The sequence below is a fragment of the Pan troglodytes genome, chromosome X (genome assembly GCF_028858775.2).
Source record: "Pan troglodytes isolate AG18354 chromosome X, NHGRI_mPanTro3-v2.0_pri, whole genome shotgun sequence".
Classification (NCBI taxonomy): Eukaryota; Metazoa; Chordata; class Mammalia; order Primates; family Hominidae; genus Pan; species Pan troglodytes.
The window spans coordinates 47,068,360-47,089,349 of NC_072421.2; the positions used below are offsets into that span (position 1 = coordinate 47,068,360).

Below are 20,990 nucleotides of genomic sequence, written 5' to 3' on the forward strand. Positions count from 1 at the left end.
CCCCTATTCAAGGTTGTTTACTTTAGGGCGATTTAGTAATTACTTTTCTGGCAGGGTTGAGGGCCTCTTGGACCAATCCCCAAGGATGACACGGGACCTTGTGGCTTCCTACAAAGAGCCCCACCCTTGGGGCAGAGCCCAGAACCAAACTGATCTCTGGGAAGAGGAGGTAAAGCAATGGGCCAGGGTGTTTTGGTGTGGAACTGGGCAGCAAGAAAGAACAGGCACAGGATTTTTTTTTTTTTTTTTTTTGGTGAATTTTTTTGAGACGGAGTCTCACTCTGTCACCCAGGATGGAGTGCACTGGTGTGATCTTAGCTCACTGCAACCTCCATCTCCCGGGTTCAAGTGATTCTCCTGCCTCAGCCTCCCGAGCAGCTGGGACTACAGGCAGATACCACCATGCCTGGCTAATTTTTGTATTTTTAGTAGAGACGGTGTTTCACCATGTTGGCCAGGCTGGTCTCGAACTCCTGACTTCAGGTGATCTGCCCACCTCGGCCTCCCAAAGTGCTGGGATTACAGGCGTGAGCCACCATGCCCGGCCCAGGCACAGGATTTTAATTGCAGGTTTAAAGCCTCAGAAGACTTTAGGGTCCCCCAACTTTCTGAAATTCCTAGTGCCAGGTCACTGTCCACTTTATGTATCTCTCTCCTGACCTGGTATAACGCTTTTGATCCAGGACACTGGAACTTTTTTATGCTGTTTTATTATATCTTATTTTAGCATTCCCCTGATACATCAGGGCTAAGCTCATAAGAACACAAATGACAGCCTTTTCTTCCAGAATGGGCAGAATTATCTTTATTTTCATTAGGAATTAGATAAATGTGGACATCCCACACTAAATGAATAAATAAAGCAAGCAAACTGATGTGCTCATTCTGGAATGAATAAATACCAGAATGATATTGATAATATCATTGATAATTTCTCTGCTGGTATAATTTGTCCATTCTGATTAACAGATAAAATGCCATAAAATCTCGGAAAGTTTAGAAGTATTCCATGTTAATTAATAATTTTTTCTAAAAAAAAAACCCTGAATGGTCAAGGTTTTGAATAATTTGAGGAATATGAGACACACATCTTCATATAACACCTTGAACACCATATCATAATCTGAATTTGCTCATGTCCCAAGTCTAATAACTTACACTTTGCCTGAAGGACTTTCCTTCTTGAAGGCATGCTTCAAAGGAAAGGGTTTCCTCTGCAATTTAGCTGGTATCAAAGTCAGTCTCCAAAAATGAACGTGTGTGTGTAGAAAAAAGTGTGATTTCAGTGAGCTTAAATACTTAAAGTAATTTCATGTGAGTCATTACAGTACACATACGGGGCCTAGTGATATCCCAAGACCCATGTCCCACTGCTTTCACCACTGCCCTCAAGGAAGTGAGATATTTTCACAGTGCCAAGAACAGAGTTGAAGCCTATTTTGCATTTGATTTATCTATCAGCACCGAGAATCAGATCAGGAAGAAAACATGCCAATTAGAGAAACAGAAAGGAAAGAAGAAACATTAAAGTTTGTACTTTGCTTGCCCAGACATCACCACCCTTAAGCATAGTTATATCATAAACTTGGAAGGATACAAGAAACAAACTGCATTAGAGGAATCTTTATCTTTTTGGTTAAACATTCTTCATATCTTCTGGTTCACCATGACAAGGCACAAGTACACAAATATGTATTTTGAAAAACTATAACAGCAGTGGTATTTAACTAAGATGGTGTAAGCCTTACCCCAGTCATGGTTGAAATATGAAAATTCTAGTTCTCTTTATGAATTAAGAGCCTTATTTACTAGATCATAAGCAGGATTTTGTGGGAAAAGTGTGGCTCTGAAAGTGAGCTGCTCTTAACACTAAGCTCAGTTGTACGAAAAGGAGACACTTGACAACTCAGGCTTTATGTTGGCAATACATTGCCTAAATGTGGGGAAAGCAGACAGAATCCCAAGAACACTGACACATCAATCAACCCAGAGGAGGGGTGGAAAAAATGATTAGAATTGACTCAACCTTTTGCACCTTTACTAAAAGTGGGGGTTGGCACACGCAGGAAGGAAGAGAAAAATAGTGTAAAGAGAAATATCTGAGGTTAGAAAGAGGAGAAAAGCCAGGCCCAGTTAATTTTTTCTGAGGATGCCCTTGTGTCACCTGAAGTACTGCCAGTGGTGTTCATTCTGGTCCTCTTCGGAGGGCTCCTCGACGCCAACTCTGGGCAGCAGAAGAAGGGAACGTGAGTGTGACAGGGACAACAGGAGAGCCAGGAGCTCTGGGCAAATGATCTGGACCATGTCCATGAGAGAATATTTTTCACTTTCAATATGAATCCATATCTTCTCTTAAACTGTCCCCATCCTCTAAAACCCAGAGAGGCTGAGAGGCCACTGAATTTAAATTTAAGGCAACAATGTCAAGAGCCAGGTCAAATGAGGATTGATCAGGAATGAGGATGAGCCTCTCAAAATATAATGTAATAAAATCAGAGGATGAAATACACCTCATAGAAAACAAATTTACATAATTTTTTCAGAAATTCATTTGTTTATAAAGATACCAAAAATAGAAAAAAGAAATTGTTGCTTAAATATGTTACACATATTTAAAGTGTTTACACATATTTTTACACATATTTGACAGAAAGAACAAAAAGCATGATATTATTGAAAAACAGCAACAATACTTAAGAAGACAAAGATGGCCTTTTTTTCCAGACAAGCACACCATGTTGTACATAGGATCAACCTGAAAGTCGGCAACCCAACTTCTGCTATTCTCTTTAGCTTGTAGCCTTTTGAATTGACATGGTCCACCTTCACCTTCCTTAATAATTTCTGGGTTACTTAGAGTGCATTTGAATCTTACCATCATGTTGGAGCAGGGTTTCGTAAACTCGGCAGCATTGACATTTTGGGTCAGATAATTCTCTGTTGTGGTGACCCGCATGGTGCACTCACTGTAAGATGTTTAACAGAGTCTCCGGCTTTCACCCACAAGATACTAGTAGTAACCCCACCCACCAAGAAGCTGAGGTTTTGACCCCTTCCTCTGGTTGTGGCCAACTAAAAACATCTCCAGATACTGCCAAATAAATGTCCCCTGGGCGGCAAAATTGCCCTCAGTTGAAAAATCACTGCACTGAACCACGTTTTCTCAATGGAGGCAGTATCACCCTCATGGGTATAAAAATTGGTTCTTGTAGGTTAAAAAAAAAAAACCACTCAGATATTATGATGGTTTGTAACCCTCCAAAGTGCCACAGCACAGACAGAGATGCATAGCAGATCTGTGATATTAACATTTCACTGGGGGAGGTAATTGAGGAAAAAGTTTTTAAAGGCTCCTCAGCAGTGGCAATAACGAAAAAATGATTGAGAACTACTTCACTAGACAATGCCCAAATTCTCATGTTATTAATATCCCCTGACATATGCAAGTGAGGACACGATGCTTCTTAAGGTGGTACTTTTAATTAGTTACATGTTCAGAATGTGACTTAAATCAGACTCTATTACTACAACATTGAAAAATTATAGCAAACACCAGAAAAACAAGCCAGATTCCTTAATGTAAGATTCATTGTCTCTTGAGAAATAGTATTAATAATAGTAGCAGCTGTAATGCTATGATTAATACTATTAATATAATAACAGCTAAAATATACTAAGTGCTTATGTGTCAGATGATACATTGATGAGAGAATTTTTCATTGCATTATTTATTACCACATTTTATCCTCACACTATGACTGTCCCCATTTAATCAGTGAGGAAACTGAGGGATACAGGTGAAATAAGTTGCCCAAGGTCACAAAGGTAGAAATGGTAGAGCCAAGATTCCAACTCAGGCTGCTCGTCTCCAGAGCCTCAGCTCTTCCTCTTATAGGATACTGCCTTTGATTCCAAGGAGGCATATTTAAGTTCTTTTAAAATATCCAGTTGCAAATGTTATTACATAAAGAGCTCAGGGCTTCTCCCTGCCTTTATTCCTTATGTTATCTTGCAAAGAGCTTTATTATAAATTCTCAGTCTAACAGGATTATGCCAAGTAGAGCATTCTTACTTGTCCTTGAAGGATTATATTACTACACTCTGGAATGTGAAAGTTACAGTTCATTTGGCCACCTGGGTGTATGTCGTTCCACCGCCCCCCCAACCCACTATCTCCACCATTTCGTGTGTGTTACTTGAAGCTGACGGCTCCTAGAAGACGGCCACCATGCTGTCACAATGTGGTCAGGACACACACAGGCTCATCAGGCAAAATAATCCCACCATCATTTTTTAAGTTGCCAAAATTACGTCCTTTGTCAATAACAACTCTTACTCAAGAGACTGAGAAAAATATTATGTTTCAACAGAAAGCAATTTGCACATTTTGCCATTATGTTTTAAAATATCAATCACAAAACACCAATGTAAACAGATAAACTGGATTTATGGAAAGCAGTGACCTGGCTTTGGATTTATAGTTATATTCATTTTTATTTTATACACAGACTTGAAATTAGCCATAGTAAGAAACACAGCTAACTCCTATTTATGGTGAACTCCAAGAACCACCCTGGGCTTCTGACTTCTGGGCAGCTGCTTAACAGCTCATCAGGGCCTCTATCAGTAGCCTGGAGAAGTAAAGAATGAGTCAGTGCTGATCATATTGAGGTCACAGGGGTCAAAATGCCAAACTGAATTTCAGGGGGTTTCTGAATCAATTTAGAATAAGAACCTGGGTTACAGAAATGATTCATGGCCATCACACCACAAGCCACAAGCCAGAAAAATTAATCTGTTTTATTACCTTATTTCAGAGGGAATTTCTTTTGATGTAATCTCTGTAAATGTCAGTTTCTACACTTATGTAATCATTATTTATACACATCTGGAACAATGCAACGAGCTGACACATATATATTTTTCAGTAATGGCATTATGCTGTCTGGATAGAGTCAGACAGAAGGAAGGAAATGATAAAGATAGAAATCAATTAAAATGAAATTAGAAAAACAATACAGAAAATCAATGAAATAAATAGCTGGTTCTTTAGAAAAGATCAATAAAATTGGCAAATGTCTAGCAAGACTGACCAAAAACAGAGAAGATATATCAAAAATGGAATATCACTATAGACCCCACAGACATCAAAAGGATAACAAGGGAATGCTACAAACAACATAAACTTGACAACTTAAATGAAACTGACCAATTTCACAAATTACCACAACTTACCCAATATGAAATAGGTCATCTGAAAAGCCCTATAACTAATAAAGAAATTGGCTTCATAATTGAAAAACCCCCAAAAAAGAAGTCTCCAGGCCCAGATGGTTTCACTGGAGAATTCTACCAAAAGTTTAAGGAAAATAATTAACACCAATTCTACACAATCTCTTCCAGAAAAAAAAAGAGTCAGGAACATGTCCAACTCATTTTGTGAGGCCAGATTACTCTGATACCAAAAACAGACAAAAGCGGTACAAAAAAAAAAAAAAACTACTGACCAATATCCCTCATGAATACAGACATAAAAATCCTTAACAAAATGTTTGCTCATATAATTCAGCAATATGTAAAAGAATAATATACCACATCAAGTGGGGTTTATTTCAGAGAAACAAGGCTGGTTCAATATTTGAAAAGTAATCAATGTAATTCACTATATTAATAGGCTAAACAAGAAAAATCATATGATCATATCAATTGACACAGAAAAAATATTTGATAAAATTCAATACCTGTTCACGAAAAAAAAACTCTCAGAAAACTAGCAATAGGTAGGAACTTCCTCAACTTGAAGATGAACATCTACAAAAACCCTATAGCTAATATTATAGTTAATAAGGCAAGACCGAATGCTTTCCTCTTTTTTTTTTTTTTTTTTGAGATGGAGTCTCGCTCTGTCGCCCAGGCTGGAGTGCAGTGGCATTATCTCAGCTCACTGCAAGTTCTGCCTCCTGGGTTCACGCCATTCTCCCGCCTCAGCCTCCCAAGTAGCTGGGACTACAGGCACCTGCCACCACTCCAAGCTAATTTTTTGTATTTTTAGTAGAGACAGGGTTTCACCATGTTGGTCAGGCTGGTCTCGAACTCCTGACCTTGTGATCCGCCCACCTCAGCCTCCCAAAGTGCTGGGATTACAGATGTGAGCCACCGTCCCTGGAAAATGCTTTCCTCTTAAGATCAGAAACAAGATGAGGATGTCCCTTTATACCACTCTTATTCTACATAGTAGTGAAAATCCTAACCAGAGCAATAAGGCAAGAAAAGGACACAAAAGGTACACTGGTTGAAAAGGAAGGAAAAAAAAAAACTGTGGCTATTTACAAATACCATGATGTCTATATGGTCTATGTAGAAAATTCAAAAGAATCTACCAAAAAAAAAAAAAAAAAAAAAAAAAAGGACCAAAACACTTTCAGAACTAAAGAACTAGTAAGTGAGTTCAGCAGTAAGGTGACAGGATACAAGTTCTAACAAAACATGTACAGGACTTGGTTGCTGAAAACTGCAAAAATCGAATGAAAGAAATCAAAGAAGTTCTAAATAAATGGAGAAATATATCATGTTCATGGATTGGAAGATTCAACATAATAAAGATGTCAATCTCCCCAAAAATTAATGTAAAGGTTTAACATAATTCCTATGAAAGACCCAGCAAGATTTTTTTTACATGTAGACAAATTTATTCCAAAATTTATATGGAAAGGAACTAGAATAGCCACAACAATAAAGTGGGAGGAATCACTCTGATGCTAAGGTTTGCTGCGTAAGTATAGTCATCAAGACAGTATGGTCTTGGAAGGATAGACACATAAACCAATAGAGCAGTGCAGAAAGACACCCCCATGCATACAGACAACTGATTTTTGACAACGCAGCAAAATTAATTCAATGGAGTAGGATAGTCTTTTTAACATATTATGCTAGAACAACTGGATAGCCATTGGCAAATAAAACCTCAACCTAAACCTCACATCTTATATAAAAATTAACTCAAAATGGATCACAGACTTAAATGTACAGTGTAAAACTAAAAAGCTTTTAGAAGATAACGCAGAAGAAATCTTCAGGCCTAAGGCTTGGTGGCGTCCTTAGACATGATACCAAATGCATGACCCATAAAAGAAAAAAAATGATAAATTATAAATTAAAACTTCTGCTCTATGAAAGACCCTATTAAAAGGATTAAAAGACAAGCTACACACTGGGAAAAAATATTTGCAAACCAGGTATCTGACAAAAGACTACAGTCTAGAATAAAGAACTCTAAAAACTCAACAAAGAAACAAACAATCCAATTTAAAAATGGACAAAAGACTTGAACAGATATTTCACCAAAAAGACATATAAATGGTAAATAAACACATGAAGTCATGCTTAATATCGTTATCTATGAGAGAAATGCAAATTAAGACCACAATGAGATATTCCCACATACCTATTGGAACAGCTGAAATGAAATACCCTGACAATACCAAATGCTGGGGGGGATGCTGAGAAACTGGATCCCTCATACATTGCTGGTGGGAATGTACAATGGTACAGCCACTCTGGAAAACAGTTGGCAGTTTCTTATAAAACTAAACACATTTACTATCCAACCCAGAAGGCACACTCCTGGGCATCTATCTTGCAGAGGTAAAAATTTATGCCCATGCAAAAACCTACACAAGAATATTCACAGTGGCTTTATTTATAATAGCCTAAAACTTGAAACTATCCAAATGTCCTTCGAGGGGTAAATGGTTAAACAAACTCTGGTACATCCAGAGTTTGGCTGGAGCCACTAATAAGGCAGCAGGGACCAGAGGAGGAATGTGGCAGGCCCACCTTGGAATGCTACTCTGCAATAAAACAGAACAAACTTGATACATGAACAACCTACATGGATCTCCAAGGCAGTTACAACAGCAAAATGTCAAAAGTCAACTCTCTACTCTCAATGGAAAATTATTTGGTCCCGTATATGTTTGAGGGTAGGGGGAGAAAAGGATTTATAAAATAGCATGAAAAACAAACATGATTTAATGAGGCTCTGAGCATCCAGAGCATCTACTAGGTGACCAGACAAACAGGAGCAGGAAGTAATCGCAGAGGTCACCAAATGCAAAGATTCTCAACTGTGTGCAGGGTAAACCTTTTTTCTTGCCCTAATTCTGCTACATAGAACAAAGATGGTACCATCTTATGTCTTAAGTTTAAAAGTAAGAGACTGTAAATTTTCTTCAGGTTTATATTCTCAAAGATGGATTCTTTTCCTTAATCCAACCTTTGAGATTCATGCCAGGAAACTGAAATTCTAACCTTCCCAAATTTTATAACTCTTCTTACAGGCAGTATAGCACAGTGGTTAAGAGTGTGGACTCTGTGGTATGAGTGCCTAGGTTCAAATCCTAGCTTGTCCACTTAAAGTTCTGTGACCACGGGCAAATTACTGCTTTGTGCCTCAGTTTCCCCAACTCTAAAATTGAGATAATAGTCCTATCTCCCTTATAACAATGTTATAAGAATTATCTTAATACAGGTATGGTATCTGGAACAATGCCTGCAACATAAGTGTTACTTATTATTATGACTAACACTGATAAACCCCATATTGGTTCTGTAGACCCACCTGGATCTCAGGCAGAGATACACTAGCCCAGAAATGGTGAAGCTGGCAGTGGAAGTGGCAGTGGCTGGCAGCAGAAGTGGCAGCCCAGGAATCTCTGCCTAACATCTATACAAAAACCCCAGACACAGGAGATGATTCTCTCAAATTTTAGTTTCTTCCCCCCAACCCCAAGGATGACTGGGAGATCTCTGTTCATTTTCTCTCCTCCAAGCTATGTATGCTCTGCAGCTGTGTCGGGCATTCTACAGTCTAGAGAATACAAACTAAAAAAGCCAGCAGAGAAAGAAAAACCATTGCCACCTTGTGGCTTTTCAGAGAATTTTTATTCACACCTTTGCACTACCCAAGTGTCTTCTTGTTCCAGAACACGGTCACCCTCTGCAGACCTGAAACTGTGGCAAGTGGCCAGAGCACATCCAGTGATGTGCAGCACAACACCTACAGCTGAAGTGCCCTTGAAATCACCTGGCAGAGTGTCTTCACTTAACACTGAGGAAACCTGAGGCCCAAAGACATGAGGGGCTTGTCTTTAACCCAAGCCAGAGTTGGGCTGTGGGTCTCTTGAACCTTATTTCCAATGACCTCTTTACCATAAGATGCTGGAGCTCACAAACACAATTTGGAATTCAAGCGCTCTTGAAAAAGTCAAACTCGTATCAGTGCTCCTTCTGTCCTGACACAGCTACAAAGCCACAGGCAGAGGACATCCATGAATCTGCAACAGGTGAGGGTTACCCAGGAAATATCACCTCTTTTGTACACTCAAGCAAGAAGAGACAGCATACAGCTTCATGCTAAAATAAAACTCTAATTGCCTCTATTTCTGGCTGGTGAGCTTATTCTTCAGAGTCTGGATTTCATTTCAAAGGAACATGAAATACTGGACTCTGCCAGGGGATCTTGGTCTATTTTCTCTCCCGCAGCTTTAAGACTTTTTAAATTTTTGCTCTAATGTCACTGTTCTAGCAAGATCCAGGCACTTCTCATTCTTTGTATGTTTGCACTGACAAAAATTTTTAATGACTACATTTTTTCTCCTGGAAAACCCCATACTCCAAACTTTTACTTATTGTTTTAAAAAAAATTGTTAATCCCCCCTCACAAACAAAACCAAAGACTGTAAAAGGTTTCCATGAACTAAAGTAGCACATCCTGCACAGGTTATTGAACATTCTCAGGAACAGTGACAACTGACATACTCAATTAGCCTTGGTTCCAAACCAACCTGATGTTAAGCCATGACAACATGGGTGTCGTGCCTCCTCCAATGATCCAGACAGTGAAGAACACAATGAGAAGGGTGGTCGTGAACATCATCTGGCGAGCATAGGATGCCGTGTCACGGATGGCCAACGCAAATGCCATTGCTCCCCTGAGGCCTGCGGGGACCAAAGAAGAAGATCTACTTATAAGGATTAAATGACAATGTTGTCTCAAAATCCACTGCTGCCCTTTGGGGCTAATAAACTCTATTCATTCATACTTCAGGGGCCAAGTTGTTTTACTCAGAAAGAAGAACCTTAAAGGCATGATTTTCTTTTATTTGATGCTGTCTTTTGCAAAACTCCCCAACACAATGAAAAAGCATTGTACTGCTTTGTACAGCACTTTTTCAGAATAATAACACTCCTATTACTTACATGATTCTGCTAGTAACATGAAGTAAAAATAAATATAAATAAGTAAAAAATAATATAAGCTAAAACTGTGATCCCAACACAACCCAAGCACTACACAGTCAATATAAATTTATAAAACAGGCTAGGTACGAGTATGTCAAATTTGTGGAAAACAGTTCAGCATTTCCTTAGCAAAAGGGGAAACCACACAGAGAAGTGAAAACATAACCCAATCTACATCAGGGGTGGTCAACTCTTTCTGTAACCGGCCAGATATTATAGATTTTAGGTTTTGTGGGCCAAGAGGCAAAATCAAGAATATTATGTGGGTACTTAGATCAAAGGGACGAACATTTCCACAAATGTTTACTATCAAAAATCAATAATAATAATTGAGGCCACTTTGTTGTAATACAGGTCTAATAATGAAAAGAGGGAAATTCTTTCTGGAGGGGATATTTTGCTTAACTGTTGTTTCAAAGTCAGTGTTGTCTACATCAAATAGAGTACAAATATTCATCTGTATAAGACATTCTTAGCTCACGGGCTATGTGAAGACAGGCAGTGGCCAGATTTGGCCCAGGGGTTGTAGTTTGCTGGTACCTGATCTGCATTAATGGATTTAAGATTAATACCATCAGTTTAATGTTTTGGAGTTCATCCTTCTAAGCTCTTTTGTTCCTTTCCCATATCACGCTCATAAGTTATTTTATAGTAAAGACTGAATCTGGCCGGGTGTGGTGGCTCACACCTATAATCCCAGCATTTTGGGAGGCCAAGGTGGGTGGATCACCTGAGGTCAGGAGTTTGAGACCAGCCTGGCCAACATGGTGAAACACTATCTCTACCAAAAATACAAAAATTAGCCAGGCATGATGGCATGTGCCTGTAGTCCTCTGCTACTTGGGAGGCTAAGGTGGGAGAATCACTTGAATCCTGGAGGCGGAGGTTGCAGTGAGCCATGATGGTGCCACTGTACTCCAGCCTGGAGGACAGAGCGAGGCTGTGTCTCAAAAAAAAAAAAAAAAAAAAAGACTGAATCTACAGTCTTTAGTACATATCTAGCATTAATTTTTATTCACCATGGGCAAGACTGTATAACATGCGAGAGAATGAAAACTTAGACCTACTATATCTGTTTGTACATTTTTCTATTTTGCAATTTCACAATTATTAATATATGTAATCTGAGCACTTCACTACAATTCACTAAAGAAGAGTGACATCAATAAAAGTTACATTGAAAACAAAGTTGATGTTTTCTATTAATCTGTCCTAGATATTTATACACATCTAGGTCACCCTACAGCCAGCCAGCTATGTCACTGGTCAACATTTAAGCCTCTCAAGGGATGCTGACTCAAAGAAAACTTGGGCATCAGAGAGAGACCAAGTATAATACATTTTTCTTTATTTCATTAGGTAAGCATGGTAAGCAATATGAAAGTGAAACCTCAGGTATTTCATAGCCTTGACAAATGAGTTCCTTTTGATAGGCAGATTTCTCCCAGCATAAAATATTTTTTATTGGAGATATCACTAAACAGCACTGTGCACTTCTCAGCTTTTTAGTACAGAAGCCAATGAGCATATTTAAGTTGACCTAGATGACAGGGTTAGCTCCAACTAATCTTCCTCTTGTCCACTGGCATATTCCTAATATGTACATAGAAGCTTATCACCGTCCTCTTCATCAAGCTGTGAATGTCTCCCTGCTGCTCTTGAGTGAAGCTCAAACTCTTTGGCACAGCACTGGAGCTTCTCTAAGGTCTCCACTCTACAGTGGTGGTTCTCAAAGTGTGGTTTTCAAACCAGCAGCAGTGGCAGCTCAGAAATGGTAGAAAAGCCCACTCCATATCCCCAGAATCAGACAGTGAGGCCCAGTAATCTGCGCTTTAACAAGCCCAATGGGCAATTCTGATGTAACCTAAACGGTGAAAATTATGAGTTTAGATACAATTCTCCTTTCCAACCTCACCTTCTTTCCCCACTCCCTTTTTTTTTTTTTTTTTTTTGCATATCATTCCTTTCTTATACTGATTTGGAAAAAAGATTTAGTACAGTTATGCTCAAAATGAGTACTGGGCCCATGTGGCAGGGCCAAGTAACTAAAACATGATTCAGAAAACAGGCAGTGAAAGACACACTTGGACGTGATCAAGAGGCATTTCACTGCCATGAAACAAGGTGGGGCAGGAATTCTAAAATACACAGCAGGAGGCACTCCTACCCCTTACAAGTCAAGGAGCTTATGCCATATTGGTATAAGGAATGGTTTATTTTCTGATGATCACGTGGGATTATTTCAACTGCCACTAGAAACTCCACAAGGACTTTTGTTTTGTATTATTTATATACTTTTGTTTTGTAAAATAAATGCAACAGAAACTTAATTCAGGATTGATCCCACTCATCAAGTAGAGCCAGCCCCTCTGGGGTCAGGGAGGAAACTGTTTTTTTTGTTTTTGTTTTTTTACATCACCATGCAGGTTACATTCATCTTCCACTGGAATGACTAGAGCCCTCCAGGTAGTAGCCTGACTACAGAAGAACACAGGACTGGCTCCTGGAGGCAAACAGGTTCTCTTGCTTCTCCTCATTGGCCATGCCTTAGCATGGTTCCTCCCTATCTCCTACTCAAGCAGGTCCTCAGTACACAAAGCCTTGGTAAAAACCCAAGTCCCTACCTCTCAACTCTTTTGGATAAGGGGAGTTTTCCCTAGGCTTGGACTGAAAATCTGTGCCCTCCCCAGAGATGCTATCTTGTCTAGATTGTGTGAAGACAGTGGGTGCAGGAGAAAAATGGCTGAAATGAAAAATGGGAGCCACTGGTACTCATCTGCAGCTACAACTTCAGATGCCTACAGATGTGGTCAGTGTGACATGTGTAGTGGGGAGGGGCAGAGGAAGGGACGGGCAGGGAGGGTGTTCCCGGCGAAAGTAGTCTGTCCGCTGGCCTTTACCTCTTTTCTTTGTCCTGGGCAGCCACAGCTTCCATGGCTTTACGCACGGTCTCTTCATCCCCCAGGAACTGCATGCGCCTGATGTGCTTCAAGTTCTTGTCCAATTCATAGACAACGAGAATAGCAGTCAGCAGGTTCTGCTCTGCAGAGAGACCCTCCAGATGCTTGACAATGCCGGGGAGGCTGTTGCCATGGGCTGTAATCAGTACCCATTTCCCCTCCTTAATCTGGGGAACTATTTCTTCATTCCAAAGGGTCAGAGCTCTGGCAGAAGTGTCCTTCAGACCCTCACAAGAGGGTAACTGATCTTCAGTGAGGGGTACATACCTGCGATCTTTACTGATGCTGCTGTAGAAGGGATGATCGGGCTCTATGAGAGGTGGTGGGACATCACAGGAGCGCCTCCAGATCTTTACCATGCTTGGCAGCAGTTTCTGCTTTACGGAGGTCGGTCAGACCACCAGAGTGCCACTCATTAAGATGCCAAGTCCTCACTACGGGCAGCCACATCAGGTCAGTGGCATCTGGCACTGTCCAGAGGGTCCAGATCGCTCTCTTCTGCACTGATGTGAAGTAGATGTTGAACTTATAGCCAGCATCTTGCAGTGCCTGTCCACCACACTTCGCCTCCTTGTGGCTCCCGGGCTCAGGGCGGTGTCCTTCCAGCTGCTGAAGCAGTTCTCCAGGTTCCAGGCACTTTCACCGTGCCAGATCAGCAACAGCTGGTAGGCGGCAGTGGTGGTCAACCTCACCCTCTTTCTGCATTACTCCATGTATCTGACATTTAAACCAGACTGCTGCCCTTCCCTAAACGAGGCAGGCATGCTAATGTTTTTCTGCCTTCCCAAACTGCTGCCTCCTGAAATTCCATTCTTCCAAGCCTAGCTAAAAGGCCACTCCCTTTGTGAAGATGGCCCTGAGCCATTCTCTTCTTGTCCACATTTCTTTCAGACCTCTTTTGTGCAATTCACCAACCTCTCTTGGAAGAAAATTAACTCTTTGTGTACCTGCCTCCCCGCAGCGGACTGTGAGCTCCATGAAGGAGGCTGGTCTTTGCATGCTCCACAACCTAGAGCTGTGGCTTATGAAAAGAGGATGCTCAATAAATGTTTGTCAGAGTAAAAGGAAATCATCTTAGAAGACTGTACCTGTATCTAAGTTCAGAGGCAAGCTAGCGTGAGATAAAATGACTGCTTTACTGAGCAGTGCCTGTTGGTTTGATTTCAGTACGACCACTGCATGGCAGTAAAGGTGGCTGCAACTCATTCTCTGTCTTAAAGGACAGAGGTGCCTTTAAGGGTCACAGTAGCCTTTTGCAACTAACTTCTCCTCCCTCTGTTCTGCAGAAATGCTCTAACTTGGGTCCGTTTCTATAAAGCTGACGCTTACCACCCTCACTGCATCATCCACTCATGCCAGTTGCTGTCTCCTTACTCTACTTCCACAGCTTTCTTTATTGTCCTTTGTCCCCTCAGTGGCTTCTCCAGACTTCTCAGCTTTACAGGGAAAAGGGGAGCATGTGGGAGACAGTGTCAATTAAGCAGGATGATCACAGTTATTAAATTCCAGTGTTGGGTCCCTCTTGCTTACATGGGTGTATTTTATTTCTTTTGCTCCACAGAAAGTTAGAGCTGGGGGACCTCAGCTAATTAGTTCAATTTCATTATTTTACAAGGGAGGATACTGCGGCTGGGAGGTGTTGAGTGACTTGGCCAGTGGTCTTTCTCATCAGGAGCTCTTTTCCTTCTAATTTTAGAGCTGGTGCCCTTCAGGAAGCTTAAGGGTTATGAAGATCTTCTAGAAGACAATCAAGCACTTTAAACACCATATCTCCAGGTCCGTTGAGTGGTAGTGATGAAATAGAAATGCAAATATTTTAGGGGAGAATGTTCACATTTGGTAGTAGGGTTTGCAAAATCAACACTAACTCAACTGAACATGTACATCTGTCTATTTCTCACTGCAGGGGATACAAACGGACCAGAAACTTGAATGCTTGTCTTTTTATGAACCTTACCAATTACATTTTAATCATATTCTTGTTACCTGCTGAACAAAACTCATTTTCTTTACACTTACGCCTTTTTACCTGAAAACATCATCATGTGTTGAAAATTCCAGCCAATCTTATGCCTTCTGCCCAAGTTGAGGAAGAAGGAGAGCGGGTAGATGTGCGCGGCTCTGCCCAGGAAGATGGCAACCTGACCACAAGGTAGGAGGTTAAGGGACCAACAGTTTCCAGAATGGCATTCCACACAACCTCCGGCTGAGCAGAGAATTTTAGGAATGCTGTGACACCTCGTTATAGTCCAGAGAGCTGCCCAAAGAAGCTTGACTGTCTAGTTTCCCCCTAGACAAGTTTCTCAGCAACAAAATGGGACTAATTTGGCCAAGCTTTCCCACCTCCTGATTCATAGAGATCATTTCTAGCTTGTTAAACACAATATTGTAACTTCTTGATTTAATTCAACTGATATCTATCTATCTATCTATCTATCTATCTATCTAAATCTATCTAAAAAGGAGTCCAGAAATAAGCTAAAGTACCACAGCAGGAGAGAGCAGTTGAGAGAAGCAAACAGTGTGTGTTGGGCTCTACTAAAAGAAAAGGCACTAGAAGAAAAAAATTGCTAATCCTGCAGTCAAACTATAAAGAAAAAGTTTGCTGGATAAGCGCTTGCAGGCTTCATTTGCAAGTAAACATCAGAGACTTTAATGGCCAGGAAGAGCCTGCAAATAAGAGGTGGGGAAACTTAAAATATTCACAACACTAAAAGACATTCAGATCACTCATAGGAATGAACCCAGGGAGATATTTCTCTACCTAAGTAGCTAAAATGTTTTTTGGAGATGTAAGAAATGGAAAAGGAGTATGGAAAAAGGAACTCTGCTGTGGAAACCAAAGAATGCAGGGAAACTGGTCCTTTGTCACTTGCTGAGTTTAGAATAGTGCCCAACTGAGAGAGCTACACACTCCCCTGGTCAGAGAAGGGAACCCCTGTGGGAGCCAGAGGAACAGGGAGCTTCCGTTTTGGCAAAACACCAGCTGCAGGAGCTGCAGCTGTTTCAGACAGAAGCCAGGGCGGAACTATCTTCTCTGTCTCCTGCAGGGTAAAGCACTGCCTGTTTTTCTTCCGTTTTCTTTGTTTTGTTTTAAGCAGAAAGAACCAGGTAATGCTTATAAAGTACATTCCATCCCAGAAGAGAAACAAAAGTCCTTAAGTGGTAAGCAGCAGTTAGGATCTGCAGAGGACCCGGCTTGGCCTCTGCCAGGCCCTCATCTGTAAACAGGGCTGTGCTCTCACTATCTCTCACAGGGTGTCATGCTAGGAATACAAATCAAAACAACATGCAAGGTCTTTCTCAAAAAAGAATAAAAACACTGATCTTGCAGATTTTTAGCTATTAGTCTGGTAAGCATGGAAATCCAAGAAATGAGCCACTGGTTTAAGCGTAGGAGGCTCTCACGCTAGAAGGATTCCAGCATTGCATTAGGCCACTGTCACTGTCCAGCAGCTTGGTGAGTGTCAGTCATTCCTGCACAATAAATTAAGCCCAGAAGAGAAAAACACTCCTTTTTTGCCAGCATTCCAAAATCTAAGGATAATCATGAGGCCTCAGAAAAGGCAAATGTGAATGTCCAGCAATAGGGGACTGCGCTCAGTATCTTGAAATCAAGCCCCAGAAAAGTTCACTTTAATAAAAACATAGTATCTGAGGCCAAGTGAGCAAAACCCTCAGCTGTCCATCCACTGGTAGGCACATGAGAAGCCAATCCCCCAAACTATGTCTATATTCCAGAAACTGCATTTACAATGGGCCCAGACCAAGGAACCAAATATTTTTCTATTTTATCTTTTCTTCCCTTCATTTTTCTTTTTCCTTCTCCTTTTTTTTTTTTTTTTTTTGGTGGGGGCGGGGAGAAAGAGTCTTTCCCACCATGATCTGCAGCAGCAGGGAAACTTGAGAAAAAGTAGGGTCACTGCCTGCAAGCAACCCTGGGCAGTGTGAGGAAGGGCTGCCCATACTGCAGACGTAGTCATGAGCAAGAGGAACAGAACCTTTGGGTCATCCAAATCAGGGAACCTCCTGGATTGGAATTCATACAGCAATGAATTGTGAAAAATAACACTGGAGACTGACATGGTTGCTGACTTTTAGATTCACCAAGAAGAGCACTTTACAAAACAATCACCTGCCGAGCACCAGTTTAACAGAAAGGCCATCTTACATAGAAAAGGCAGAAAGGATGATCTTGGAATACATGCAGTCCTTTAAGTCAAATACATTTAGTGTTATGAAATGCCACTTAAGCCTTCTTTTTTTCATCATAAAAACCCTGTGAACTAGCATGGAGTTAGTCACCTACCCAAAACAGAAATAGTAATTATTATTTTATGATGGTTTATATTATTATATTATTGTTATTTTATATTATTATTATGACTATTATTACTATAGCTTCTCCAACAGTGGTCGTCTCTGCATGAAGAAAATGGTGGAACAAGAAAAGGATACAAAAGCTCCAATGATGAAAATGGGGCTGAAAACGTGCTTCTGGAAGGTAAACAGTGCCAGGCCCATGTAGGAGAAGATGAAGTTCTCTGCCAGGAAATGTAACACCTCAAAGAGCTGCACAGAGAAGGGAAAAGGAAGCTGTAACCCTGCAGTTCCCCCTTCCCTGTGTTAACAAGCAACTCGTGAGTACCAAGCCTCTCTCTCACCTGCTTGGTTCGACTTCTTGATTCCACCGACAGATTGTTGTAGGTGTAATGAGCTTGTGTGATTCCACAGAAAAGGACAGCTACAACACCTGTTAAAACATCCCCCCAAAAAAATCAATGGAAAAAAAAGAGGCAGGGGAAAAAAAAAACCCTGCTAGAACAAAAAGTTAAGGTAGGCAAGCCTAGCATATCCAACTTCCTGAATATTTTTGAAACTTTCCTATTGCTGGGTCGGGCGCAGTGGCTCACACCTGTAATCCCAGCACTGCAGGAGGCCAAGGCAAGCAGATCGCTTGAACCCAGGAGTTTGAGACCAGCCTGGGAAACATGGTAAAACCCCATCTCTACCAAAAATACAAAAAATTAGCCGGATGTGGTGGCGTGGGCCTGTGGCCCAGCTACTAGGGAGGCTGAGGTGAGAGGATCGCTTGAGCCTGGGAGGTCAAGGCTGCAGTGAGCCATGATCACGCCTCTGCACTCCAGTCTGGGCGACAGAAGGCAACCTTTTCTCAAAAGAAAAAAAAAAAAAAAAGAAAAAGAAAAAAAAGTTTCCTATTACTACTGAACACTCCTACAACCCCTCACCTCTCAACCTTTGTGTCTCCCAACCCTGCCTTCCTTCAAAGCCAAGTACCTCAACATCCCCTCCTTGTTCCAGTTTTAAGGGTATCTCCTGCCTCCTCTAAACTCCTCCAACTACCATCTGTAGTTGGCATATAGCATTCATTCCTTCAAAGAGACTGTGAGGGCCCATCCAAATTTTTGTCATATTCCTCATTGTTTTTAGAATGAATGAACTGAATTTCAAACTAATGCTTTATATACATATATATTTTTTGAGACAAAGTGGATTATATATTATATATCCCTCAGTGGACGGCAGTGGCATGATCTCGGCTCACTGCAGCCTCTATCTCCAAGGCTCAAGTGATCCTCCCACCTCAGCCTCCTGAATAGCTGGGACTACAGATGCACACCACCACACCCAGCTAATTTTTGTATTTTTTTGTAGAGATGGGGTTTCTCCATCTTGCCCAGGCTGGTCTTGAACTCCTGAGCTCAAGGGATCCACCTGCCTTGGCCCCAAAGTGCTGGGATTATATAGGCATGCGCCACTGTGCCTGGCCTAGATTTTTTCACAGTCTAAGGCTTTAGACAAAATAGATCAAGAGTACTATTCCATTTATCCAAGCCCCGATCTTCTATATTTCTGGTTAATGGTAACCATTTTGTTGTGCGAGACAAATGACACACCTGGGACTTTGCCTACACATTTACAGATAACTGTTAAATTTTAAGGAAGTGGGGCATTTTGTAATGCTGCATATAAAGATTTGCTACAGTATTTTGAAAGGGTGGCAAAAGTACATCCTAAGTACCTGGATTATGTACAGAACTGTACTTGAATTTTCTAATGGAAAAATTCAATGTTTTTTTAAAATGAAAGAATGTGAGGAAGTAAAACCGCATGTTTCACCTCACTAATACTATATGAAACTGACACCATAAAAATGTGATATTGAAAAACAATGATTAAATAGCCCAGAGACAAAACAATGAAAAACCGTGTTCACACTCATCTGAGCAGAGGCAAAATCACCCTTTAAAGGACACATATTTTGCTTGTTATTGCTACTGTTTGCAAAATAACATAGCAATCAAGGGAAATATACAAATAAAATTTTAATAGATTCTTTGCACCTTAACATCTACTTACAGTTAGAATGAGTACTCAAAAATGTAATTGACTTTGGAATGATAAACTTTATCATTAAAATCTACTTTTTCAGGCTGGGCATGGTGGCTCATGCCTGTAATCCCAGTGCTTTGAGAGGCTGAGGTAAGAGGTTCACTTAAGGTCAGGAGTTTGAGACCAGCCTGGACAACATAGCAAATGTTGTCCATCTCTACAAAGAATAAAGAAGTTAGCTGGGTGTGGTACGTGCCTGTAGTCTTAGCTACTTGGGAGGGTGAAGGGGGAAGATCCCTTGAGCCTAGGAGTTCGAGGTTACAGTGAGCTATGATTGTGCTGCTGCACTCCAGCCTGGGTGACACAGCAAGACCCTGTCTCTAAAAAAATAAAATTAAAAAAAGTCTAGCTTTTTGGAAAGTAAATAATCCATTTAAGACAGAACAATAGCCTTGCTCAGCAATCCTCCATACGGACACTTGCTGAACAGTTAAACTCTGTGCAGCTGTTATCTAAGAATTCTTCCCTTCCTTCAAGTTCCCACAGACCCCACTACAGTGAGGGGAAGGGTGGTCCAAGAGTAGAAAAAACCTACCTGTAAATCCGCAGGCTTCTGCCAAGAGAAACGTGCTCCAGGACATGAGGAAGAACAGCGCCGTCTCCAGCAGGGGGAAGCAGTGCAGTTTGGTAAACTTAGTCACGTTGGCATTCTGTCAAGGACCCTGTCTCCAGGTACATGTATCAGGGCCACCAAGAACGATACTCCACTAGCCCAGGACCCCTCCCCAAAGGGCTAGCCTTTCCCTTCAACCTTTTTTTTTTTTTTTTTTTTTGGAGGCTCTAAAGCTGCTGGAGATTTCTTAAGTAATACAAATTAAGCTTTCCAGTGGAACACAAGTTTTGTAGGGGCTGGAGAGAGGAAGAAACAGGGAGACATTGTTTAATGGGTACAGAGCTTCTGTTTCGGATGATGAAAAAATTCTGAAAGTAGACAGGGAGATGGCTACATGACATTGTGAATGCGGAATTGTGTACGTAAAAATGGTTAAATGACAAATCTCGTTGGCTATATTTTACCACAATTTTAAAAAATTAATCATGTAGGCCAGGTGTGGTGACTCATGCCTGTAATCCTAGCACTCTGGGACCCGAGGCAGGTGGATCACCTGAGGTCAGGAGTTCGAAACTAGTCTGGCCAACATACTGAAACCCTGTCTCTACTAAAAATACAAAAATTAGCCGGGTGTGGTCACACGCATCTGTAATCCCAGCTATTCAGGAGGTTGAGAATCGATTGAACCCGGCAGGCAGAGGTTGCAGTGAGCCAAGATTGCACCACTGCACTCCAGCCTGGGTGACAGAGTGAGACTCCGT

The 20,990-nt window shown here is 41.0% G+C and overlaps 1 protein-coding gene and 1 pseudogene across 16 annotated transcripts in view; both read right to left on the reverse strand.

The window, feature by feature from the left end:
- The window catches only part of SLC9A7 (solute carrier family 9 member A7), a 159,734-nt gene that overhangs the window by 34,000 nt on the left and 104,744 nt on the right, over positions 1–20,990 (reverse strand). For 8 of the 16 annotated variants that reach the window (XR_010154797.1, XR_010154796.1, XM_016942709.3 and 5 more), the window contains 6 exons: positions 20,212–20,317; positions 17,927–18,015; positions 17,721–17,834; positions 15,292–15,403; positions 9,846–9,999; positions 2,165–2,224 (listed from right to left, as the gene is read on the reverse strand). Coding sequence is in view for 13 of the 16 variants with exons in the window: in XM_016942709.3 (XP_016798198.1) it covers positions 2,165–2,224; positions 9,846–9,999; positions 15,292–15,403; positions 17,721–17,834; positions 17,927–18,015; positions 20,212–20,317 (635 nt within the window). In the remaining 3 variants the exon portion in view is untranslated. The remainder of the gene's footprint in view (positions 1–2,164; positions 2,225–9,845; positions 10,000–15,291; positions 15,404–17,720; positions 17,835–17,926; positions 18,016–20,211; positions 20,318–20,990) is intronic. The other 8 variants (XR_010154798.1, XM_063804596.1, XM_063804595.1 and 5 more) reach the window with 1 other exon arrangement.
- On the reverse strand, positions 13,199–13,834 carry LOC107970956 (phosphoglycerate mutase 1-like; annotated as a pseudogene).